At 35.4% G+C, this 27669-nt stretch overlaps 2 protein-coding genes across 3 annotated transcripts; both read left to right on the forward strand.

The window, feature by feature from the left end:
- The first annotated feature begins 6085 nt into the window (after window positions 1-6085).
- Window positions 6086-8013, forward strand: LOC142167462 (uncharacterized). The gene is made up of 4 exons (XM_075227613.1): window positions 6086-6232; window positions 6305-6753; window positions 6837-7389; window positions 7717-8013. Exons 1-4 carry the CDS (start codon window positions 6086-6088, stop codon window positions 8011-8013), a joined length of 1446 nt encoding a protein of 481 aa, XP_075083714.1.
- A 10470-nt stretch (window positions 8014-18483) lies between these two features.
- LOC107816207 (pentatricopeptide repeat-containing protein At1g76280) lies at window positions 18484-27666 on the forward strand. Of its 2 annotated transcripts, none has more exons than XM_016641900.2 (14): window positions 18484-18706; window positions 18795-18849; window positions 18948-19005; window positions 19769-19947; window positions 20270-20377; window positions 20839-21021; window positions 21896-22357; window positions 22558-22653; window positions 22767-22940; window positions 23495-23722; window positions 24627-24770; window positions 24866-25054; window positions 25635-25754; window positions 26486-27666. In XM_016641900.2, the coding sequence occupies exons 1-14, from the start codon at window positions 18693-18695 to the stop codon at window positions 26888-26890; spliced, it is 2415 nt and encodes an 804-aa protein (XP_016497386.1). In that variant the 5' UTR covers window positions 18484-18692; the 3' UTR covers window positions 26891-27666. The 2 variants fall into 2 exon arrangements, with proteins under 2 accessions (XP_016497386.1, XP_016497385.1); XM_016641899.2 differs by having other exon boundaries at window positions 18542-18706; window positions 18780-18849.
- The last annotated feature ends 3 nt before the right edge of the window (window positions 27667-27669 follow it).

Consider the following 27669-nt stretch of genomic DNA (forward strand, 5'->3'; position numbering starts at 1 on the left):
TTTTAACCAGGTAAAACAGATGTAATCAGTATAAATCCGCTCCTTAAGCATTTTAGTTAATCTATTCGTTCTTATCCTCAGTTCTCAATTCATATACTTCTCACGATAACCGAGTCAATAAACATATATACCGCTGCGGCGTGCAGCCCGATCCGTATATCGCTGTGGCGTATAGCCCGATCCATATTAATAATAGTCGACTACACTCACTGGGGGTGTGCAGACTCCGGAGGGGATCCTTCAGCCCAAGCGTTACATAATTGCTGTGGCGTGCAGCCCGATCCATATAAGTAGTTGTTGCGGCGTGCAGCCCGATCCATGATGTATAATATATATATATATATCTGCTGCGGCGCGCAGCCCGATCCATATCATATAAAATGTCCTCACTATTGGGTCCTCGACCCCTCTCAGTCATTTAAAAATCACAACCTCTCGGGCATAATGTACGGTCGGGATCTCGGCCCTCATATCTCCTCCTATTTATGATTAACATTTCAAAAATTTGGTTCGTATCATTCTTAAACAATTGGAAACATGAGTGAGGATATAAATTCTTTAACAAAGTAAGTGAGGAAAACCAGTCGAAAATCCCCTAAGGGTTCTACATGTCGGCACAAGGTCCCAAGCATGGCAGCAAGCCCAATTCACAACAATAAAGTATATATCTCAATCAAAAAAATGTAGTAAAATATCATTCGGGATGGACCAAGTCCCAATCCCCATAGCATTGAACCTCACGCTCGTCACACAGCGTGTATCTCAACTTAGTATAGCACTACGTTGTGCAAATCCGGGGTTTCAAACCCTCAGGACATCATTTAAAATCATTACTCACCTCGAACTGGCTAATTCTCTAGCTCACGACGCCTTTGCCCCTTGATTTGGCCTCCACGCGTGTCGAATCTATCCAAAATTAGAACGAATACGTCACAATATGCTAAGGGAACAAAGCCCAAGCGAAAACATTCGAAAAATATCAAAAATCTCAAAATTAGCAAAACTCGAGCCTCGGGCCCACGTCTCGGAATCGGGTAAAAGTTACATTTTCAGAATCCTCATACCCTCACGAGTCCAACCATACCAAAATTATCCAATTCCGATACCATTTGGTCCTTCAAATCATCATTTTATATTTTTGAAAGGTTCCACAATTTTCTTCCCAAATTCCATCTCAAATCACGAATTAAATGATGAATTCAGTGATAGATTCATGTATTCTAGTCAAAACTGAGTTAAAATCACTTACCCCGATGAATTTCTTGAAAAACCTTCGAAAAATCACCAAAATCCGAGCTCTCTAGGTCAAAATATTAAATAAAACCCAAAACCTCGTATTTATAGGGTACCCCTCGGATTCCGACACCGCTGACCACACAAAAATGACCGTGGTCCGCGCAAACCAGCGGGGTCCGCGCAAAAACATCCTCGGCCGCGCAGGTCTTGCTCTACAGGGATAGGCTTTAGTATTTTGGCCATAACTTTCGCTACAGATGTCCAAATTGTTATATCTTTACCTTTCTGGAAACTAGACATGAAGGGATACAACTTTCGTTTTTAAATCACCTCAAAAATTTATTGTAGATCAAAAGATATGAGCTTCCGAAGTTGGACTGACGACCTGCAGGACTTCATTTCGCGTGGACCGCGCACTTGACTGCGCCCCCGCGCTAGGCCACCGCGCCCAGCGCAAAAAGGGCCGCGCCCCGCGCACCAATGACTGCCCCGTCCATTTTCTAAGTTCCGGGATGTCCGTACTCGCTCAAAACTCACCCGAAATAAACCCGAGGCCTCCCGGGACCTCAACCAAAAGCACCAACGCATCCTAAAACATGTTTCAACCTCGTTCCAATCATCAAAACACTTCAACAACACCAAAAACTATCAAATTACCTCAAATTCGAGCTTAAGTTCTTCTAAAACTTCCAAAACACGCATTCGATCAAAAACCCAACCAGATCACGTCCGAATAACCTGAAATTTTGCACACATATCTCAAATCACTTAACGGAGCTACAGCAACTCTCAGAATTTTATTCCGACCCTCGGATCAAAATCTCACCTATCAACCGGAAGTCGCCAAAATACTAACTTCGCCAATTCAAGTCTAATTCTACACCGGACCTCCAAAATTACTTCCGGTCACACTCCTAAGTCACAAATCATCCCCCGAAGCTAACCGAATCACCGCAAATCACATCCGAGCCCTCTAACTCAATAGTCAACATCCGGTTGACTTTTTCAAAATAAGCCTTCCTTAAAGAGACTAAGTGTATTATTTCCTATCAAAACCAATCCGATTTAACTCTAACACACCGAATACCGATAACGAAATATGAAGAAGCATAAAATGGGAAAAAAATGAAGCGGTTCTCATGAGACGACGGGTTGGGTCGTCACAACGAGGTACTGCAAAATATATTTCCCTTGCATTAAAAATTAAAAATAAATATCAGTTTCACATGGAAAGATCGGGAGAAATTCAAAAATAGTCAGATTTACAAGTGGTCATCCAAAAATAGCCACAGTTTCAAAAGTAATCGAAATTTAGCCATTTTTCATATAAAAATAAATCTGAACGAAAATACTGTTAAAAGTTCGGAAAAATACTCTAGTATAATATACTTGAGTTCCACTATACTTATGCTGGAACTCCAATATAATATACTGGAGTTCCAACATAATATACTGGAACTTTCTGCGTGTTGGAGTTCCAGCATAATATGCTGTAAGTTCATATATAGGTGCACCGATCTCCAATATATTATGCTGGAACTTTTCGTGTTGCAGCAAAATAGTGGCTATTTTTCAATGACGCAAACGCGGGCTATTTTTGTATGACCAGTCCGAAAACTAGCTAGCGTGCGAAGTTCAAAAATAGCCAGATTTACAACTGGCCGTTTAAAAATAGCCCAGTTTCAAAAGTAATCGAAATTTAATCACTTTTCATGTAAAGATAAATCTGAGTGAAAACACCTTAAGCCCGAAAAATACGCCAGTATATTATGCTGGAGTTCCAGAATAAGTATGTTGGAACTCCAACATAATATGATGGAGTTCCAGCATAAGTACACTAGAACTCCAGCATAATATATTGGAGTTCCAGCAAGTATACCGGTCCAACATAATATACTGGAGTTTGGAGCACCGGTGCTCTAGTCTCCAGTATATTATACTGGAGCCAGCAAAGTATATCGGTCCAGCATAATATGCTGGAGTTTATACGCAGGTGCACCGAACTCCAGTATATTATGCTGGACCGGTCTCTGTTGCAGCAAAATAGTGGCTATTTTTCTCTGACTTGGTAAACGCTGACTATTTTTGAATGACCAATCCGAAAACTGGCTATACCGTGCTATTTTTACGGGAGAAATTCAGAAATAGCCATATTTACAATTGGTCGTTCAAAAATAGCCCAGTTTCAAAAGTAACCGAAATTTACCCACTTTTTATGTAAAGATAAATCTGAGCGAAAATACTGTTCAAAACCCGAAAAATATGCCAGTATATTATACTGGAGTTCCAGCATAAGTATGTCTGAACTGCATCATATTATACTGGAGCTCCAGGATAAGTATGTTGGAACTCCAGCATAATATGATGGAGTTCCACCATAAGTACACCAGAACTCCAGCATAATATACTGGAGTTCCATCAAGTATAATTGTCCAGTATAATATACTGGAGTTTGGAGCACCGATGCTTCAGTCTCTAGTATATTATACTAGAGTCAGCAAAGTATACCGGTCCAGCATAATATGTTAGAGTTCATACACAGGTTCATACACAGGTGCACCGTACAAATAGCACGAGCTAGCTAGGTAAAAATAGCATAATATTATGCTGGAGTTCGGTGCACCTGTGTATGAACTCCAACATATTATGCTGGACCGGTATACTATGCTGACTCCAGTATAATATACTGGAGACTAGAGCACCGGTGCTCCAAACTCCAGTATATTATAGTGGACAATTATACTTGCTGGAACTCTAATATATTATGTTGGAGTTCTAGTGTACTTATGCTGGAACTCCATCATATTATGCTGGAGTTCCAGCATACTTATCCTGGAACTCCAATATAATATGCTGGAGTTCAAGCATACTTATGCTGGAACTCCAGTATAATATACTAGTGTATTTTTCGGGTATTGAACAGTGTTTTCGCTCAGATTTATCTTTACATGAAAAGTGGCTAAATTTCGATTACTTTTGAAACTGGGCTATTTTTGAACGACCATTTTTGAATTTCTCCCGGTTTCAGTCCGTATAATTCTAGGCCCAAAATTAAGTGAACCGAATCGGGGCATTTGCAGTCGTACCCTATTTTTATGCCACCTTTTAACCTATACCCTATTTTTAAAAACTATTGATTTCGTAACCAACTAACAAAAAATCCGTAATAATATGACCATTATACCCCTTCCAAAACATATAAAAGTTGCATCAAGCATACCCAGATTCAAATTCCAGATCTCCTCCGTATCTCCTCCATCAGTCAGTCTCTCCTGAGATCGCCTCTCGCAACCAGATTCAAATTCCAAATTCAAATTCTAATAAATTGTACGTATTCAAATTCATCTCCAGAATTCAAAATAGTTTTTGAATTATATGTTTTCTGATTGATTGATCGAAGTTGTTTGACGAACTTCACTGATATGCTGAATTTGCATTCTAAATCTATTTGACGATGAATTCTAACATTCTAATCCGACAAATATGCTAAAAAATTATATCAAAACATTATATGAGTGTTTTAATATTTAAAACACCTATGCACAAAAAACTTTGGCATAGGTGCTGAAGTTTTTTTTGTTATTATTTAAAAGCTAAAGTTTTCCTATTACACTGCGTAAAAAAATAAAACATCAATTAAAATTTCATATTGCACAAAAAACATCGGCACAGGTGCTTAAGTTTTTTAGTTAATCTGTAAAACCTTCGGCTAATGGAGCTGAAGTTTTTTTCCTGCACTATGTATTTTATTATCATTTTTTGGAGAAACTTCATATCAAAAAAATAAAACATCAATTAAAATTTCATAATGCACAAAAAACTTCGGCATAAGTGCTGAAGTTTTTTAGTTAATATTTAAAAACTTCAGCAAGAGGAGCTGAAGTTTTCCTCCTGCACTGTCTTTCCTCTTGCTGATGTTATTTAATACGTTTCTAAAATCTTCAGCACTTAAGAGCTGAAGTTGTTGTCCCTGCATTCATGAATCACTGTCATGCAGCTTTTTCAAAAAAACTTCAGTTGATATGCTGAAGTTATTAAGTTTATTTCTAAAAATTTCTGCACTTAAAAAGCTAAAGTTTTCTGTGCAGCATTCATTAATTATGTCATACATCTTTTTCCAAAAAAATTCAGCAGAAGATGCCTAAGTGATTTAGTTCATTTGTAAAAACTTCAGCACAAACAACCTAAAAATTCTTTTGTTCACTTTCCTAATACTTGCCACTAAAAATGAATCTGCAAGGATGAGTTCGATTTGCATTGTTATAACTTTCAATGGGAGTTGGACTCCTGATTTCAAATACTTGGATCATGATACAAAACTTGTTCTACTTAATAAGCACATATCATTCAATACTTTCCTGAAGAAAATTAGTGAAGTTGCAAATATTGATTCAACCAGATATGCGCTAAAAGTATGGTTTGATATCAAACTAAATACAAGCAAAGGAATGCTTGTAACTTCAGATGAAGAACTCAGTACCTGTATACATTTGCTTACAACTGATTCACCCTACAAGAATTGTCATTTCATCATCGAAAAAATACAACATTCAGAATTTGCAGCATTCAAACAATCTCTTGCATATGCGATAGATTCAGAACCTTTTGAACATGAAGTAGGACAACCAATAATGGAAGAAGACAATGAGCTACAACCTTCTAACATTACAGCTGCTTCAGAATATATAATGTTGCAATAATTAACCCCTCCTCCAATAAATTCAAACCAGTTTGTTGATGACCAAGAAGAAGAAGGACAACTAATAATGCAAATTACAACCAACACACAATCCAACAAACCTTTTTATTACCTTCTGCAATGATAAGCAACAATAAAGATGAAGTAAACATGGAGAATATACTGATAACATCAGATAGAATTGAAGAAACTGCTGAAAGTTCTTGTGCTTCTCAGAAATCAAGAAAAAGGGTGAGGAAACAGCTAAAAGAATCTCCACCATGTAAAATACTTAGGCACGATGCGTTGCCTGAGAAAGTAAGAGTTGGATCAATTTTTTAGAACAAACAAAACATGACTAAATTTTTCTGCAGCTTGGAGATAAACCAGAAAGTTGAATTCACTGCTGTTAGATCATGTTCAAAGAGATACGAGCTGAAATGCATCGTGGACAAATGTGGTTGGAATGTACGTGCTACCAGAATAAAAAATTCCACACTATTCAGGGTGATAAAATATCATAACATCCATGAATGCTCGGTTGATGCAAGAAAATCAGATCAGAAGCATGCTACATCAAATTTTATAAGTGAACAAATTATAGAACATGTTCGAGACAAAAAGATAAAGGTTACACCAGCCTTTGTAGAAAATGAAATGAAAAAGAAATTTGGAATTGACATTGGTTATCACAAGGCATGGCGTGCTATTCAAAAAGTTGTTGCTTGCATAAGGGTGTCACCTGAAGAGAACTACCAGATTCTTCCTTCATACCTACACATGATGGTGTGCAAAAACCCAGGAATGTACACAAGCATAAAAAGAGATGCGCAGAATAGGTAACCATCAGCCTGAAGTTTCAAATGTTCCGATTGGAAAAACTTCACACCTTATGATTTGTTTTTTGTGTTTCACTGTACAGATTTGCTTACATGTTCTTTGCTCCTGCAGCATCAGTAGCTGGTTGGTTCTACTGTAGACCCGTTATTGCAGTAGATGCAACGTTTTTAAAGTCCAAATATCGTGGTGTTCTATTTGTTGTTGTATCAAAGGATGCAAACAATCAAATCTTTCCTCTATGTTTTGGTGTAGCAGAATCAAAAAACAATGAGGCATACATTTGGTTCTTCGGGGAAATGAGAAAAGCAATTCAAGTCCGTCGTGAATTGGTTTTCTTGTCAGATAGAAACCAATTGATTGCAAATGGGATTAGAAAAGTTTTTCCTGAAGCTCACCATGGTATCTGCCTCTATCACTTTGAGAAAAATTTAAAGCAAAGACATGCAAAAGCCACAGTAATAAATCTTTTTCAAAGTGTTGCAAGGTCATACAAATGTGAAGATTTTAATCAGTTAATGTCCCAACCCAAAAGTATTGACAAGAAAACATACAATTACAAAATGGAAGAGCCTCTAGAGAGATGGACTCGATCGTGGTTCCCACGGCGACGTTATGATATGCTAACAACAAACATGGTAGAATCATGAATTTCGTTTTACTGAAAGGGAGAGAAATGCCAATTTTAAGAATGTTAGATTTCATCCAGGAAAAGTTAGGAGAGTAGTTTTACGAACGGAGAAAAAAGGCAAATGAAACTTTTCACAGAGTATCAATATGGGCAGAAGAAGAGATGACTAAGAATATGGACTTGGCTTGTAAAATATTTGTGAGTATATTTATTAACTTCAGTTTTTTATATCTGTTGCAGTGATTTACTGCTTACATTAAAAAAAATCATACTTTTTCTTTTTGAAGCAATAATACACTAATATAGTTTGTCTTAATTTTTTATTCCTTGTTAGGTGTTCAACCTTGATATAATGTTGTTCAGAATAAATAGTGAAGGAATCGAATTCATTGTGGACTTAAAGAAGAGAACTTGTGACTTCCTGGAATTCCAACTTGATGAATTGCCCTGTCCACATGCAATTGCTGCTATTAATAAGAGATATCTGCAGAAATCTGATTACTGCTCAAATTTGTATTCAAAGGAAACATGGTTGAAAACATATGAAGGACATGTGAATACCGTGGGAGATCAAAAATCATGGGATATACCACAAAATGTACAATCTGAGATCACAAACCTCCCAATGTAGAGATTTTACAAGGAAGAAGACAAAAGAAGAGGCATATACCTGTGAATGAATCAGTACCATTTAAGTCTACCAAATGCAGTCGATGTAAACAAGTTGGGCATAACAGAACAACTTGCTTGTCTTCTCCAGCACCTCATCCATATTCAAAGAAACACACCGAAAAATACTCCAACCTTCAATAATCCTTGGTCTGAATTTAGACTTTCATTATTGTATGATATATTTGAAATGTGATTTTTTTCATAGGAATAAAAAAAAAGAAGCTCTTGGACTATTTTATATACTGCTAAAGTACAAATCACTCATTTTTGTTGCGCAGGCTTACAGGTTTGGTTGCATTTTAAAAAAGTATGCAATGACTTCTGTGAGAAAAAACTTCAGGTTACAGTATGTGAAATACATATCCTTAACACAAACACACACACACACACACACATATGTATACAACACACAAAAGAAAGTCATGTACAAACAAAATCTTCAGCATCTCTAAGTTGAAGTTATAGAAAATGAACTTAATAATTAATATGCTGAAGTAAACAAAAAAGCACAGCATAAAAACATAAAAAAGAATTACAAAAACTAAACATAAGAACCAACTAAGAAGTATAAAGCAAATACCAACAAATAACAAGGATAATGCAATAGAAAGCTAAGAAGAAAGAGGATGAGAATTACATTGATACAAAAAGAGATGAGAACAACACACAAAGTATAAACAAAAACATCAGCTCTCAGGGCTGAAGTTATACAAAATGAACTTAAAAATTTCAACTCTTTGGGCTGAAGTAAACAAAAAAATACAGCATTAAAACATAAAAAAAAGGATTACAAACACTAACAATCATCACCACCACCATCATCATCATCATCACAGTACTCCTCAATTTCTCTAAATATCTCATCATCATCAGTATCGTAGATAACTATAGGGTAGTCGGGCAAAAGACCATTGAATCCAAGGAGAACAATCTTCAACTTGTCGAATTCATCACGCAGCTGATTTTGTTCAACGATTAATCTGTCCATAAGAGAAAGAAGAGTCTTCAGGTTGTTTTGCAGCTCGGAATAGTCGTTCCAGCTGGAAAACTGAAAACTATCAAACTGCTGCACAACCTTGTCGAACGAGGTTGAATAACCTCCACAACAACGTTCCAGGTTAAGCCTGTTCTAGAATGATTCATTGGCAAAGAACTGTGTCCTGATTCTCTCCCAATCAGCCTTTATTTGATCCCACAAAAGTATAAGATTAGCCATCGGTTTGTTATTGTACAACTCACACTTCAAAGTCTCCCATTTTTGCATGATTTCATCAAAATTAGGCTTCCTACTTCTGCTTCCACCAGACATTCTTTCTTTAACAAAAGCTTAAAGACTAAGGATGAATATAAATTTAAAGAAATATGATGGAAGTCTATATGACTATGAAATTTTCAAGTGAACAGATTGTTAATATAGACAAAGAGTTCACCTAATCAATTTAATATCTATAAATGTAAAAGTAACTTTTCAGGTGTTTTTACTGTTTTACGGTCAGAGAAATTGAATGAAACAAGATAAGTAGGCGGTAAAATAAGTATGTGGTAAATGCAAAAAGAAATGTAACTTCAGCCCTAATAAGCACACAGTTTTTCTATAGTAAAAAAAATAACTTCAGCCTCAAAAATAACTTTTCGGATCATTTACTATATGGTCAAACAAATTTAAATGAAAGATGAAGCAGGTGACAAAAGACAAAAAGTAGATAGTAAATGCAAAAAGATAAGTATCAACTTAAAAAAATACCAAAACATGCTGAAGTTTTTGTCATAAGCTTTTTCAAAAACTTCAGCCCAATGTGCTGAAGTAATTTAATTCATTTATAAAACTTCAGCACATAATAAGCTGAAGTTTTTCATCGTGCATTCAATAGTTTTGTTGTAAATGTTTTTTCAACAACTTCAGCTCAATGTGCTGAAGTTAGTTAGTTCATTTCTGACAACTTCAGCATTTGAAGAACTGAAGTTTTTCTCCTGGACTCGATAGTTTTTGTCGTAAAGCTTTTTCAAATAACTTCAGCTCCATGTGTTGAAGTTATTTAGTTCATTTCTAAAACTTCAGCACTTGATAAGCTGAAGTTTTTATCCTGGACTCGATATTTTTTGTTGTAAAGCTTTTTCAAATAACTTCCGCAGAAAAATTTTAAGTTTTTGTCCTACATTTGACACTTTTGTTATGACTTTTAACCAAAACTTCAACTTAAAAAGCAGAAATTATTTACTTCATACTGATGTTTAGCATATTTGAATCAATCCAAGTATACTAAAAAACTAATTAATGCGAATAGAACAAAAATTCAAAAGACATCACATAAATCATACAAAATAATGTATATTCACACAATCCAATTTTGTTTTCGCTTACATCCTTGGGAAAAAAATTAGTTTTTTGTTTACAAGTTATTTTCTATTCAAAAAATTGACAGAGTGTCTTCATATTCGCCATAGTCATGTCCTAGTTGCTCTTATTGGGTTTCTTAACAAAATTCCATGAACCTTCACTATGTCTTCAACTGATTCACAAAAGCGGCAATACGAGCACCTTTCTTTACCACCTTGTACGGACCTCTGAATTACATTTGTCATACTATTGCATTTGTACGGACCACATATGTGCATCTGTGAGGGCTCACTAAGTGTGAAAAGTCGTTCATGTAAATTCGCTGCAGCACCATGAGCTATAAGACAGTCACCCTCCATTTTACCAAATTTAATTCCACCAAAGTGTTTTCTGTCACACATAGGTTGACAAAGTTTAGTACTATAATTTTTTTAGCAACTCCCGTCTTCTTTCATAAGAAAAAAAACAAGAAAATGTTGGCAAAGACATGCTTACTGGTGTGCAGCTGGAAATTCATGGGAAGCAAATATAATGAAGGAGAAGTCCAAAAAACTTCATATGTGACGGAGAGTGGCCACATCAAATACTCGAGCCCCAGGACAATTTTACTAAAAGTTAGATTTATCAACTAGTAAAAAGAGCAAATTGTCCAGAAGCTCGAGTGTTTGATCTGGCCACTCTCCTTCACATATGAAGTATTTAGACTTTTCCTTCATTATCTTTGCTTCCCATGAAATCCCTGCTACACTCAATAAGCATGTCTCTGCCAACATTTTCTTGTTTTTCTTTGAATATAAATTTAAAGAAATATGATAGAAGTCTATGGACGACAATGAAAATTTTCAAGTGAAGAGATCATTAATATAGCCAAAGAGTGGACCTAATCAATTTAATATCTATAAATGCTGAAGATATTGTTAACTGTTTTTTGTTCAGAGAAATTGAATGTAACAAGATAAATAGTTGGCAAAACAAGTAAGAGGTAAATGCTAGTAGTTGGTAAATGCAATAAAAAATAGTAAAAAATAAGGCCACAAAAAGTAGGTGATATAGGTGATAAATGACAAAAAGTAGCTAGAAAATGCAAAAAAGATAAGTATCAAGTTAAAAATATAGCAAAACATGCTAAAGTCGTACAGCTTTTTCAAAACACTTCAGCCCAATGTGTTGAAGTTGTTTAGTGTATTTCTAAAAATTTCAACGCTGGATAAAGCTGAAGTTTTTGTATTGGATTCAATAGTTTTTGTCGTACAGTTTTTTCAAAACACTTCAGCCCAATGTGCTGAAGTTGTTTAGTGTATTTCTAAAAACTTCAGCGCTAGATAAAACTGAAGTTTTTGTATTGGATTCAATAGTTTTTGTCGTACACCTTTTTCAAAATACTTCGGCCCAATATGCTGAAGTTATTTAGTGTATTTCTAAAAACTTCAGCGCCGGATAAAGCTGAAGTTTTTGTATTAGATTCAATAGTTTTTGTCGTACAACTTTTTCAAAAAACTTCAGCCCAATGTGCTGAACTTATTAAGTGTATTTCTAAAAACTTCAGCTCCCCTAAGCTGAAGTTTTTTTGTTGGATTCAATAGTTTTTTCGTACAGCTTTTTCAAAAAAACTTCAGCTCAACGTGCTGAGGTTTTTTAGTGTATTTCTAAAAATATCAGCATCTGATAAGCGAAAGTTTTTGTCCTTCAGTCGACACTTTTATTATGACTTTAACCAAAACTTCAACTTAAAAAGCAGAAGTCATTTACTTCATGCTTAAGTTTATTCAACAAAAATGTACTTAAAATTCATAATAAAAGACAGAAACATATTTGTATGAACAAAAGTGAAATAAAAAATACTTAATGTATATTCACAAAATACAAATTATGTGCAACCAATCCTCTAATCAAAAAATTCATACACAGTCTCTTTAAAATCTCCATAATCATGTCCTTGTTGTTCTTCTGGAGTTTCATAGCTGCTATCTTTTTTCCACTTTCCATGAGCCCAAAGATTGACAGTCAATTCTCTCCTGAAGGTCAATGACTGACTTTGATCGAAATTGAAGACATCTTCTTTATTTAACCGCATATCAATTAACTTAAGAGCAAATACACCACAATCAACACTACAAAAAGAACATGAAAAATAGTTAACACAAGGGCAAAAAATAATAAACATAAGATGCATGGTAAAACATATGTGAAACACGTACTTGTTAGTCTGATGCGGTAAACTCATCCACTTAATTTGAAATTTTTCCACAGGACTATCCCTATAAAATTTATTGTGTGCCCCAAATTCCAAGCTTTTGAGACAATGTGGGATCAACCGGGCATAATTTCTGACATGTTCAACCGCACGCTCATATGTTACACTGCCCATGGAATCATACACATATATAATTTTATCTTTAAAGTCCAGAATTCCAAAAAAGTAGTGCGTAGATCTCTGGCCCGTCATTGGCTTAAGTCGATGGAAAGAATACTTTTTTGGCAGATGCCCATGAGATACCACAGGAAAGGTCGAGGCCTTTTACGTAGTTGGCCACCTTTTCATTCGTTGATTCTTCCTCAAACCAACTAAAGTCCGTAAGTGGCCGAATAACCGCTTCTTCTTCTTCTTCTTGAGCCTGTTGTTTGGATATCCTCTTTCTCTTTGATTTGCTCTTTTTTTTGATCCTCCGTTCTCTTTTGCTTCCTTTTTCTAATTTTATCCATCTGTTCTTCTGAAGGATGAATACCAGTCAGCTTAGTCATATACTGATCAAAAATTAAATCAGTTACTGCAAATCTTGATTTGGATAAGCTGGAAGGTGATAGCAATATTTTTTGTGCAAGTAATATATGCCCACATCCATATACTGCAAATGAACAACAACAAATGATAACATGTGAAAAAACTACAAACAGCATGACAAAAATTTAAGCATATTTAGTTTGAAGTGTTAGAAAATAATCTAAAAAACTTCAGCATGTTTGATTTAAAAGTTTTGAAAAAAACTAGAGAATGCATGTCAAAAACTTCAGCATGGTTAGGCTGAAGTGTTAGCAAATAAGCTAAAAACTTCAGCATTTTAATATGAATAAAGCTGAAGTTTTTCAAATTACAGTACAAAAAACTTTACTATAAAAAATAAGCTAAAGTTTTGGGAAATACAGTTGAAAACCAATTCAAAAAACAAACTTAATAACTTATTTCATCCGCAAGATCAGAGTTAAGATCCATAAGCTCGGTAAAGAATGATTTTCAAATATCAATTCCAGCTAATCTGAATGGATTAGAATCATATTCAGTGGCATCCATCTCCAACCACTCTGTAAATCTTTGCATCAATCCACTGTCTTGATTAACATAATGGAAGGGACACCTTCGTATATTCTTTCCTACTTTCCAATCTTGCCCCCTTTCCTTTCGTTTATGAACTATGTAAGGAGATCTCAACCAAATACTCTCCATACGAATCATTTTCTCTTTTTTTTCTGGTTTTCCTTTTGCTTGCTCTTCCTGCTGTTCCATCACAACTAACTGATGTTGTTCACCAGCAGGGGAGAAACCACAGCCATAGTGGCAAATACTTGACCAACTCCCTGCTGTTCACGACGTTCTTATCTCTCTTCACGAACAACAACAACAACAACAAAATTACCTTCTGAATCAATCCCTTGTGTACTACCAAGTGAAAATGAACATAAATTAAAGTTGGGGATATCACTGGTGTCACACATAGGAGAACTGGAAATCTTCCTTCTCTTAGGATTTGGAAGAAGTTGCGATGCATCAGATGATATCTGCAAAAGCAAGGAAAATATAAACATAAATAAAACTGATACAAAACACACATTAGGCAAAAAAACAGCTTGTAATCGAATTGCAGAAAATAACTATCTGGTCTAAGTATTGAGACACAGATGGTGTTTGCATTCCAACAGATCCATTTCCTTTACCTTCAGATATGCATGTATCTTCATGCGAAAAAAATAAAAAAAATATAAATAATACTGACTAAATTTTATAAAATAATACCAACACACTTCACACCTGTATGTGAGTCAACAGGTGTGAATAAATGTATTTCTCCTTTTTTATATAGCTGCATAAGCTCACCAAATTCTTTTTGAGCTGCCTCGAGTCTTTCTGAAAAATCATTCAAAAACATAACAAAGAAAATAAAATATGTAAAGTTTCAAACTGTAAAAAATATACTTCGATCAAATGTAATAAATTTATGATCTATAGAATACCTTGATGTTTGTCTTCCACTGTGGTTTCCCCAGGCTGCTTGCCTTTCTCGAGATCAGCATTTCCAGCTTCATTCAATTGTGCACCAACGTCGAGGAGCATTGGAGTATTCTCTGGAAAGTTTTTCTTAACTCTACCTTCATTTAATTCAGCATCATCAGAGACTTTTTGAGTTGTGTCAATTGAAGCACAACTAGTTTCAACTTCCACTGCATATACATAAAAAGGGGGACTATATCAACTAGTTTTTCTATATATATAACATAGTAAAAATTTTGAGTTATGTTATATATATATAACATATTCACTATAGGACATTATCAAAAAGATCAGTTAAAACTTCAATCTCTAAGAAGGCTGAAGTTCGACAGTTACAAAAACAAAAACTTCAGCTCTAGAGCTGAAGTTTGACAGTTACAAAACAAAAACTTCAGCTCTAGAGCTGAAGTTCGACAGGTACAAAACAAAATCTTCAACTGAAGTTTTGTTTCATGTTTTGTGTTTTTTTGTTATATATTTTTATGAACTATTATAAAATTCACACTTTATACCTGTAGTAACAATTTCCTGCGTATCACCACCTAAAATTTCCTTGCAAATAGCTAGTGATCCATCAAACAAATTGCCCTATCCAATATTGCTTTCCAAAGAACAACTCAATGCATGTTTTTCAGTATACTTGATCATCTGCACCTTGTTGTTGAACATGTTCAACGCATTCACCAGCCGCTTCCTTACGTGTAGCATTATCATTTGCGACTTTACGCGATGGAGCATGAGCAACATGTTCTTCAACTTGATTATCTGCACATTGCTTGCTTCCAACATTCTCAGTTGCTAACTGTTCTTCATCATTTCCATCTCTGCTCAATATATCAGCACTGGAACGTTCCTCTTCAACTTGTTTCTAAACATGTTGATCGCCTTCAAAAGCCGCTTTCTCACGTGTAGCATTTACATCTGCAACTTTATCTGATGCATCATCAACAATATTAATATCCGATGGAGGTTCGTAACAGTCGATCACCCGATCATATTCTCGATGGTTACTCAAATCAAAATTGTCATCGTCCATTTCATTTGATTTGTTGACAATCTTAAACAATTGTTCAAACTTCTCATCGAAATATTCCTAGAAAAAAAATTACTAACAATGATTAATCTGAATAACATCAGCAGAAATAAAAAGACTTCTCTATAAATTAGCTTACTTTCACTTTTACAAAAACCACATCAACAATAGCAAATGCTCATCCTTTTTAAACTTATCGAAAACTTCATTCACGATCGTGCTTCTTTCTTTTTCTGCATGCCTTTGAACCTCCTTAGTAAACCTCTAGAATAGATACACAACAAATATTCAGATATAGAAGAAAACTTTAGCTCAAAAACATGTTGTACTTTTACAAAAACAAAACCAAAAAACTTCAGATCAAAACTTACAGAACATATTGTCTCAAGTAATTCATTGTCATCAAAGTCAGATGTAGAACGGGTAGAACGACTCTCGGTACGAGATGATTCGCCAATAAAAGGAGTTTGATTCAGTTCTTTTGATTGACTCCGACTACGTGGTGATTCACCAATAATAAGAATTCGATTCGCTTCTTTTGATCGACTCAGAGTACGTGGTGATTCACCAGTTGAAGGAACTGCATTAACTACCTTTGAACGAATTAAAGGTATTGAATTCAATTCCTCTTCTGTAGGAATTATATCCAATACCCTAAAGTCGCGATATCTCTGTTTAATACAAAAAAGTATATTATGAGGAGAAAAAAACTAATACATCAACATATTAACACAAAGATAAAAAAAAGTAACTTACTTCATGAGTATTAAACATATGATAAAGTTCAGGGAATTTAGGCTCTCCCGCACATACATAACGTAACATCCTGGGAACCTGAGGGGTATCAAGGTACTCATCCTCTCTTATATACCTCTCCCGAACATCTGGGAAGCACTCATAGAACCAAGAACATAACGGATATGGAAATCCACCAAGTTTATACTCAGTTGTATGTAATTTGTTCTGCTTGTCCAATGCATGTTTCAGTGAATAAATGAGCTTCTCATAAGCCACATTACCCCAAGGATATTCAGCACAAACCTTATCATCTTCAATAATAGATGCATACTCCTCCATCACACATGACTCGGTATTTTTCCCAAATAAAATAGACTCTACAACAAGAATTTCCATAAGCTTAACAACATCATCATCACTCTCGCATACGTGTACGTGATTCACAATATTCTTTAGAATTTCATTGTGAGTCATAAAACTTCGAATATCCTTCAAAGTCACACCCTTGGACTTACCAAAATACCGCTTCAGAATATTGCTCTCTCGATTAATTGGTTTTTCAACATTATGTGTTGTGATCCGCAAACCACACATAATGTGAAAGTCTTCAAGGGTAAAGGAAACATCATGACCAAAAATCTTGAAACTAATGGAGTCTCGATCATTGGTGAATATTCGAGAAAGACACAGACAATGAACCAACTTCATGCTGCATTGGAAATTCTCCATAGCCATAATGTATCGAAATGTACCATTATTAAGCTTATCCCGTTGTGTAGGAGTCAAGAAAGTTGCAATTAATTTCTTCAAATTATGGTTCCCCTTCTAGTAACCCTTACAGTTAAACCAATCTCCAAACTCAAAATATCTTTGCCCTGGTCTTGTAGGTGGAGGAGCAGGGACATAAGGACCTGGGGGTATTATAGGTTGTCTAGGTGCTTTAGGTGCTTTGTCTACTTTAGCTGCATTAGGATCTTTAGGTGCTTTAGGAGTCATCTGTTCAAAATAAGTAAAAGTTACAAAAAATAACATCAGGACATTATCAAAAAGATCAGTTAAAACTTCAATACCTAAGAAGGCTGAAGTTCGATAGTTACAAAGACAAAAACTTCAGCCCTGGAGCTGAAGTTCGACAGTTATAAAACAAAAGAGCTGAAGTTCGACAGTTATAAAACAAATACTTCAGCTCTAGAGCTGAAGTTCACCAGTAACAAACACAAAAACTTCAGCTCTAGAGCTGAAGTTCTACAGTTATAAAACAAAAACTTCAGCTCTAGAGCTGAAGTTCACCAGTAACAAACATAAAAACTTCAGCTCCTTAAGCTGGACTTCACCAGTTACAAACACAAAAACTTCAGCTCCTAAAGCTGAACTTCACCAGTTAAAAACACAAAACATTCAGCAAAAAAACATGCTGTAGTTTTGACAAAAAACAAAACACAAATTCTGTTTATCTAAGGTATCATTGAGCTATTATAAAACAAATAATACTATAGCTCCTAAATAGTATCATATATTTAATACTCGAAATTTTTAAATACTCGTTCAAAAAACCTAAATATAGAATTTTCATCAACAACATAAACACTCGTTCAAAAAACCTAAAAACACAATCGTAAAAGTAAAACTAATGCACTTATCAAACTAAACCCTAAGAAAATATTCTATCATAAATACATGACTATCAAAACCAAAATCAGAAATTAAATCGTAAAATAAAACCTAGAAAGTTATTGCAATGTACCTGTGATTAAATCGTAATGTGGGAACAACGACGACTAGCAGTTGAAAAATCAAAACAACAACGAAAACCGTTTGATTTCAGAGAAGAACAAATCAACAAACGCGAATAACGGGAGTGAGAGACAGAGACAGTAGAGGACTAGCGTATACTTGGAGAGAAAGTAGTCTTTTAATAAAGAAGGGCAAAATAGTTGCTTTTAACAAAAAAACAGGTACGGGTACCAATAGAAAAACAAAGCGACTACATGTTAAAAAGGGCGTCCAAATAGGACGCCCGTGCAATTTTTACAACGGAATCCCAGTAACGTGGGCCAAAGCCCAGTAATGTGTCTGAAAAAGGAAAAGAAGCCCAGCAACCAGTGTCTTCTCGCGACTCGCCGGAGGTGGCTAGCTATAGCCTATTCTCGATAGATTTACCGGACATTATAGACTCGCCGCTCCGGCGAGTTTCTTCGCGCTGCTAAGTCTATTAAATTGTTGAACCGAAAGTTTTTAAGTTATTTAATAGGAAGCATAGTGAACATGCCTAAACTTCTGTAAGTACAATTTCTTTATTATTCAAAACTCACTCAATTGCTTGCATTTTTTGGATATATAATGTTCTTATAGGTTTATTTTTACCAGATCGAAAGTCCGCGCGAGTTCGATAGTGCAAACACTTTTAAATGATATTCGAAATGTAAGCTAATTTTTTTATATCTTATTTTTTTGCTTATAGTTTTGCTACATTTTGTTGAATTAAATGAAGCTGAATTCTAATAGAGTTTTATTTTGTAGGGAGGAAAGGAAATTGGAGGCTTTAGCCAAGCTATGAGAACTTTCACTACCTCTAGCGGTATAAAATGATAAATCATCAACTTGTTGGTATTTGTGAATGTGAATACACAAGATTCATGTATCTATGTAGAAATGAAAAATGGATATGCTTATGATTAGTGCCGGAGCCACTAGAAATGTCATTCCTGGAATTTGAACCTACTACTTAAAACAATTTTTGAACCCCCTTTGTCACTTAACTAGAATTTTTCCTTCTGTCAATGGGATTGAACAGTGTAAATATACCAAAAAAATTTGTTTCTTACTCTATTTGCATTGTTTTATTTTTAAACGAAGGGGATTCAATTGAACAACTTAGCTCTGCCCCTGCATACGATATATGTTTATCCTGACTGTTTTTGTGTATCAGATAAAAAAATGTCGTCATAGTAATTTACATTAATGAGTACAGCATTTGATTTCTAGTATAAAACACTACCTACATAACCTGTGCAGGAATCAAGTATTATTTCTTAAAAAATAGAATATGGAATAAGATTACGTGTATTAGCAATACTACGAAAAACTTTATTCTTGATTAGGGTGTTGCAATCTATGCATAATAGTGCTTGTGTTATTATTCATTACATGACAATTCATGAATTGTTATTCACGGAATAACAATCTCCCTATTAACTTGCGTAGTAAATCATCCCTTAGTATTGTAACTTGTTTTTGCGTACAAGTGGTAGGTGTCCTACTAAAATATTAATTCGGTAAGGTCAATTGGAAATGAATGTTGAGGAGAAAAGAGTTAATCTTTTGGTCTTTTCGTTGTTTAGGGCATGTCGAGGAGCCTGTTTCAGGATTAGGGCAAAAACAAATTGTTGATGCACTTGTCTTTGGAGAGAGAAGCAGAGCTGTTAGTCTTCTCTATGACTTTAGTCTTGGAAACAACAAATTGAGCGCCAATGATTTCGCTTCAATCCTGCAAACTTGCGCAAGATTGCCTGATCCATTAGTAAGTATGCAAATAGACGTCCAATTCTTTCTTCTCATGTGGCACGTAATGTTTGTGCTAGTGAAAAGTTCTAAGATGAGCACATATTGCAGATTCATAGCCACTGATAGTTTAAATGGTCAATCAACTATGTTGTATATGCTAGGTTAGGTACCCAGACAAAGAATTATTGACATCCTGTGCCAACTACCTTAATGTCTTTTACTTCTACTAAGAACAAATAAGCAGGCTTTCTGGAATGTCATTTTGCAATATATTTTTGTCTCGTCTGAACAATAACTTGAAGAAGTTTTGTGCTTCTTCTTCTTTTTTCTGGCTGTAGTTTGTGATGGAGACTTGGAAGATTATGGAGGAGAAGGAAATCGACATTAGTGCCAAGTGCTATTTTCTTGCTGCTCGAGCACTCTGTAAAGGGGGTTACTTGAAGGAGGTACTAGCATCTGGTTTGCTTTCCACATTAGCATAGACTGGCTCTAAAAGAACTTATCGAATAACTGTTAAACTTCAACTCTCAATGGTATTTTTTCTACCTGTCCGAAGATGAATGTTTATGAATTGCCAGACTTTTAATTGGACAACTGACATCTAGGTGCTTGATGGAGGATAATATTATTTATTGCAAGGTGTAGTTTGCGTATCACATTGTCGGTTTATCTGACTTCTTCTTGATATTCTTTTGGAAGTTCAAGTGACATCCTATCTGAATGATTAATTACCTGTTGTACTGCTTGCATTATTATTGAGAAATTATATTTGTCTTTTCCTTGCCATGTGTCATTTATGTGTTTCCATCTGATATCTCTTTCAAGACACGTATTTCAATACTTCCCTTTGTAAAGGATTTGCTTCATAAGCTCCATATTAAAGTTTTCTCTTCTTTATTTCATTCAGGCACTCAGTTTGATGAGTATCATGGAAGAAAACCCAAATAGTTATTCTATGTTGCCTGTTTATAACAACTTCTTGGTGGCTTGTTCTGAAACACATACAGTAGATTATGCTAATGAATGTATGGGTTTGATGGAGCATCAGATGGTGGGAAAGAATGAGATAACATATGCTCAGTTTCTCAAGGTGCGTCTAGAGGTCTTTCAACAGAAATGTTATTGTCCTGTAGTTAAAGTTTAAAATCTTATTTGTCTTCCAGTTGTCCCTCTTACTATATTCCCAATGAATCATTTCCGTTGATTTCATGTTAATTCTGGTTATATAACTGATTCATATAAACCCCAGTTTTGATGCTTCTTTTCTGCTTATAACACCTTAAAACCCATAGAACTTTGTGTAACGAAAAATTTCATATTCAGCAGTCCCCACTAAAGAAATCTATTAAACCAATTCTCCACCTATTTAGTCATAGGTAGATCAACAACCCATGCTGTGATATAAAATCAATTATGCATTGGTAATTAAAAGGCGGTACTTCCAGTAGGTTGCGTTCTTCTCCAACTGATTCCTGATGTATAGCAGAAATCTAATCTGATAGCCAACTGTGAAACTTGTGATTATATGATATGCTGTATAGGAGCTTCTTATTCAGCATCGGTTGGTAACTTAAATATTCTCCAGCAATAATTATTTGGATAATATGGTTTACTTTCTGGTACATTGCCTTCACTAATTTGTATGATCTATATTCTACTAAATTTTATCTCTTGTTCTCGAGAAGTGCTTTGGAGATCATTTCTCCTTTGTCTTAACAAGAAGTGAAATGAGAACTTGTGCAATCAGATTTTCCCTTGCCAGGAACAAGGCAAATAAACTATTCACCTCCTTTAATCCACTCCTCCCTCTTCATTCCTAACCAAATTAGGTAGTATGCACCATGCAATTAATTATTTCTGTTTCATTTTGTTTTAAATCAGCTTTTTAAATGTTGAATATAGTTCTTAAGACAGCAGTTTAATTGTTTGTCTGAATAAATGTTGTTCTAAGCTCATTGTTTCAGCTTGCAGTTTTGCAGCAAAACCTGTCTGCTGTCCATGAAATCTGGAAGGAATGTAGTAAATATTACAGTCTCAGCGTTATTTCTCTTAGGAAGTTTATATGGTCCTTTACGGAGCTGAGAGATCTGCAATCAGCCTACACAACCTTACAACACATGGTGAGCTTGGTTGTTAGAGAAAACTCTTACATAAGTAGAACTGCTGAAGGAAGGTTTTGTGATTTAAGATTGGATATTCCAGCGCCTTCCACTGGCAACCTGAGTTTCATCGATGCATCTCTCAACACAGAGGGTAGCACCAATTTTGACTTGGAAAGGCAAAGTATTGGCAGCATTGAAATAAGCACAGTAAAAAAACCATTAAGTGCATCTGTTACAAAGCTTTTAAGGTGGTCCTTCAATGATGTCATGCATGCTTGTGCAAAAGTTCAAAATTGTGATTTGGCTGAGCAGTTAATGTTACAGGTATTACTACGATGTCCCAGTTGCTATGTCTCTATTTGGTCAATGTGAGTGCAGGGATCAGTAGGATAGTCGTTGCCCTTAGAATGATATGGCTAGACACATATCATCGTTGAACACAGAAATATATGCCAATAACAATTGTCTCAATATCATAAAGGAATTTCCTGTCTGTTTTTCACTAAGTCATCTCTTTTGTTTAGATGCAAACTCTTGGTTTGCAACCATCAGGGAGTACATATGATGGCTTCATTAGGGCAATTGTTACCACAAGAGGATTTAGTGATGGAGTGGAAGTGGTAAGATATACTTATTATCATGGGAATCTTCTTTAGAACTTCTCTTTCTCCAAGGATAGTACTTGCTCGTGGTTTTCTCAGTTTGACATGATGTAGTTTTTCAAATTTTGCAGCTAAAGGTTATGCAAGAGAAAAATATTAAGCCTCATGATTCAACTCTTGCTGTTTTAGCAGTCATCTGCAGCAGAGAGTTACAACTCGACAGGGCAGAGGCTTTCTTGGATGAGATGGCCGAAATCCGAAGTCCTCGTCCTTATAATGCTTTCCTTGAAGCATGTGATGTCCTGGTAAGACATACATAATTGTTTCGGAAAAAATACAATATAATTCAAAGCAGTAGATCATCACTGGTCCCATCCTTAGATCAGTACAGTCGGAACTGGTGAGGTTTTGACTCTCAGTGAAGTAGGTTCGTGGATAGTTCAAAAAGACCAATCAGCTTGTCCAGACTTTTGTTTTTCTAGCCAGTCAAAACTATCTCTCTGAGCATATTCTTGCTTCCTTCACATCTTGATATCACTGTCATATCTTTTGCTTTCTCAGGATTTATAAGGAATATGAGATTTTTGAGCTAGCTTTCAGCAAAAGAGTTTTGTATGTCAAGCTAAAATGTTGCCACTATAACTACCCTCTGACTTAAATGTTTTAGAATTTCAAATATGGATAACGCCCCCTCTTGTTGTAACTAAGAGATATATTGCTTTAGGGTCTTCTAAATTCTGCCATATCCAGCATCACTTTGTTTTTTCAGCATCTTTTCGGTAGAATTGCGCATCTCTCTTGTCAATTGTGTTAGACTGAGATGTCCAGTTTTTGAGTCTTTTACAAATTAATATTGTAGGATCAACCTGAACGAGCAGTTCAGATATTGGCTAAGATGAAAAAGTTGAATCTCCAGCCAAATATCAGGACATATGAATTGCTATTCTCATTGTTTGGTAATGTGAATTCACCTTATGAAGAGGGCAACATGCTGTCACAAGTGGATGTTGCTAAAAGGATAAATGCTATAGAAATGGATATGATGAAATACGGCCTTCAGCACAGTCACCTGTCATTGAAGAATGTGGTAAATGATACTTTTCCTCAACTAAAACAAATTTAGGTTTTGATCTATTTGATTACTGTTTTACTTCCTTAGCTAAGTAGAGATGATGATCTGAATGAGTAAATCTGCTATGATTTGGGTCACTGAATTTTAAATATTGAAGATGTCATAGTTTGTTTAATCTAATGTCTACTATGCGAATAGTTTATTTATATTTGTATGTGCATTTTCATAATAGTGTTTCTCTATTTAATCTTTTGTTAAATAATCAGTAAAGTATTTCATATAATTTTTTTTGAGAATTAAAGTATTTCATATAATTGTCAAATATTGTACAGGAATGTGTTTAAATCGTTTTTTTCAATTAAGGGGAATTCATTAAAACCATCCAGTGGATGCAAGTAAAAGATTACAAGAAAGAGAGATAGTGTCTGCTCATATACACAAAAAACTATCTTTTATTTTTTGATAGGGTAAGCCTCACCCTCCTCCAAATCCATCTACCTAGGAGACCAACAGTGTTTTGTCACCACCCTTCTCCCTTAGTGACTGGAGCCCGGACCTCATGGTTGAGATAGAAGGCCCTTACAACTAGGCTATCTCACCATTTAAATATTAGTTTATTGTTTATGGAAGCATATGTAATATAACATCTAATGACTTCACCATTTTCAGATTAAATAATCGGTCAACGTCTTCTCACTTAAGATTTGTAGAGCATCTTAAGTGCCACATATCTTTAAAGTGATTTTAGTGCTGAATTGAGTTATGAAACAGCTCCATACGTTGCAGCTTTTGTTTATGCTTCTACTGCAGATACTCCATTGTTTTGTGCCCTAATACTAAAAAGACTTAAGTTCCAGTATTATATTGACTGCATGCTTTAGTGCAATATCCGTGGATTTTACTCTTCTTTATTTTCCAGTTGAAAGCGCTTGGAACAGAGGGGATGATAAAGGAGCTGATTCAATATTTACATGCTGCGGAGAATCGGTTCTCTCGTTATGACACTTATATGATCACACCTGTCTATAATACAGTTTTGCATTCCCTTGTTGAGGCTAAAGAGGTAATCAACCTAGGATTTCTACTATATAAGCATCTGTTTCATAGTTATATCGGTTACACTGTGTCTGCTGTCTGAGTCTATTTTTTTCTTTTCAGAGCCAAATGGCAACGCAGATTTTCAAATCTATGGTGTCTTCTGGAGTTCCACCCGATGCTGCAACATATAACATCATGATTGATTGCTGTAGCATTATTGGATGTTTCAGATCTGCACTTACCCTGATCTCTATGATGTTACACAATGGTTTCAATCCTCAAGCAGTGACTTTAACTGGTCTGTTAAAGGTATTTGTTTAGTCTTGTTTAGCTATTCTCACTAATCTGCGGAAGCTGGATCATTAGAAAAATAAAAATAAAAAGTAAACTTGCACAAACTTGGCCTAAGCATCTAGCCTTTGTTATTTGTTGAAAAGGACTTTTTATGAAGTGGACAGTATGTGCTTTCTAGCACTTATCCCGCTAACTTTTTGACTATTTATAAACTTTGCCAAATCAATCAAATGATTCACTAAACCTCGTAAACCCAAGACCACCATAACTAACTTGTTGGTTTTCTAAAACGCTGCAACAGTTTGGGTTTGTCTGATACTTTATTGAGCTGGAAGGGGGCGAAAATATAGGCAATTGGTTGGGACAAAATGCCTTGCCACAACCATCACCTATCTGCCCTAGTGGTACACTAGATCTTAGCTTATGGTGAATAAAAAGCGTTCCCTTTCTTTCGGTGAATGTACTACAAGAACTAATAGATAGCTATGACGCATGGTCATTGTTCACCAGCTTATTTTTCCCTTTATGACTATTTTGATATGCAAATGGTGCCCACTGATGTTCCATCTGAGAACTGAGTTGTTTCTGCTGTCAGATATCGTTGAGATCTGAGGACTTTGATGGTTCATTAAAATTGTTGAATCAAGGAATTTCAGAAGGGATCCAGCTTGATGTACTTTTATATAACACCATTCTTCAAGTGGCATCTGAGAAGGTAATTAACTAAAATATCAACCTATAAGGTATTGTATTGTTATTAATAAAATCCTTGCCTTTTAGTAGAGCCAATATTTATTTATTTTCGATAATTGTGAATTAGAAGCCAAATCTATTGTATATATATAGAATAACATGAAATTGTTGCACAGAAAAAAGGTTTTATTTGAATTTCTTTTCTGTTATTTGGTGGAACCCTGGTACCTCAACTTGAAATTGTAGGAAGGAAGCTTCACAATCAATCTTTTTGCTGTTTCAATTATTATTGTCTTGGGCTACCATAAGATAGTAACTGAATTCAAGACAATTCTACTTCTATTGCAAAAAATAGAAGTAACTGAATTCAAGATAGTAACTGAATTCAAATGGGGTATCATTTTTTCTTTCCGGTATTTCCTTAAAGCTTGAAAAAAAACCAAATATAGGGGTAGTGTTTTCTCAGCTTAGATTTCTTCCAGAAGGGCGCTGGACACTTTCTTAGAAATGTTAATCATAGATGGCAGTGGAGAGGAGGATTCTGGGGGAGTTAGGATGCTAGAGATAGGAGAAGAAAGAAGAAACTACTTGCTTGGCGGTTAGGGGGAGTGGAGAGGACTGTTAGTTTAACGGGAAATTGAATGAACCCATCCACCTGTTAAGTTAAATGAAAACTCCAGCTGCATTTTACCTTTTACTGCTTGAAGAAAATCTGTACGCTTTCTAACTAGGTCATGAAACTGTTTTTTCCAGGGAAGAATAGATGTCATCGAGCTCATTGTGGAGCAGATGCACGTCCATGGGGTTCTGCCAGATCCATCAACTTGCAGTCATGTTTTCGCTGCATACATAGACCATGGATTCTACAATACTGCCATGGAAGCATTGCAAGTTTTGAGTGTGCGAATGATTGCTGGGTGTGACAACATTGCGGATGACAAGCAAACTGAACTCGAAAATCTAATTCTTGGTGAAGACTTGGAAGACGAGTCCCAGATTCTTGAGCCTTTCAAAGACTCAAAGGAATATCTTACTGTTGCCTTACTACAATTAAGATGGTGTGCCATACTTGGATATCCAGTATCGTGGTCACCTAGTGAAAGTCAATGGGCCAGGAGACTTTCAAATAATCTTGCTTCAATGAGTGGTTCTCTATGAAGGTTTCATGGTTGGACAACGTTGGTTGACTCTTCTAATCTTGCAAATCGCCTGGTATGACAGCGTTCGGTTCTGATTCTGCAAAGTCTTGATATTTTAAGGACCGGAATGGGTTAACGAGGATATGGTTGTCATTTCAATACCAGGTGTCATAGGTAGTCAAAGTCAGAATCTTCCATCGTATGAAATCCTGGCAATTTTGTGTGCTATGCCTTGCTGATTGTACAGCAGTAGCAGCCAAAGGTTTCAGCAGAACAAATTAGGGGAAAAAAAAAAAGCGGAAAAGGGCCAAAAATGTCCCCAACGTATTGGAAATGACTCAAAAATACCCTTCGTTAACCTTTTGGTCCACAAATAGCCTCAACGTTTTAATTTGGCTCAAATCTATCCTTTCATTTAACGGACCATCCATGGCAAAATCCGAGACTTTACAATAGCCATGTGGCATGCTATAAACATGTCACGTGTATTTTCCAATAATAAATTAAAACCCACCCGTTTGTTTAAAAGTACCCAACCCGCCGCATGATACCTGACCCGTTTCTTTTTATCAAAACCTTGTACCCCATTCTTTCATCCTCGTTCAAACAAGTAGGGTTCTGCAAGTCCATTTTCTCCTTTATAATCTTTTTCCTCTTCTTTCTTTCAACTTCATCAGAGAACAAAGTGCAAAGAATGAATTTTTTTTACTATTGTCAGGATCTATTTTCGTCGAATTTGTAGCTACTAAAGTGATGTAATGGAGACTAGTATATATCTAAAACTGCATATTTAAAGTT

The sequence above is a fragment of the Nicotiana tabacum genome, chromosome 12 (genome assembly GCF_000715075.1).
Source record: "Nicotiana tabacum cultivar K326 chromosome 12, ASM71507v2, whole genome shotgun sequence".
NCBI lineage: Eukaryota > Viridiplantae > Streptophyta > Magnoliopsida > Solanales > Solanaceae > Nicotiana > Nicotiana tabacum.

Coding starts and splice junctions, on each gene's coding strand:
- LOC142167462 (XM_075227613.1), top strand. CDS start 6,086: ATGGAGAATATACTGATAACATCAGATAGAATTGAAGAAACTGCTGAA. Junction 6,233..6,304: donor ACGATGCGTTGCCTGAGAAA/GTAAGAGTTGGA, acceptor GAGATAAACCAG/AAAGTTGAATTCACTGCTGT. Junction 6,754..6,836: donor AAAAGAGATGCGCAGAATAG/GTAACCATCAGC, acceptor TTCACTGTACAG/ATTTGCTTACATGTTCTTTG.
- LOC107816207 (XM_016641899.2), top strand. Junction 19,948..20,269: donor CAAGATTGCCTGATCCATTA/GTAAGTATGCAA, acceptor TTCTGGCTGTAG/TTTGTGATGGAGACTTGGAA. Junction 20,378..20,838: donor AAGGGGGTTACTTGAAGGAG/GTACTAGCATCT, acceptor TATTTCATTCAG/GCACTCAGTTTGATGAGTAT.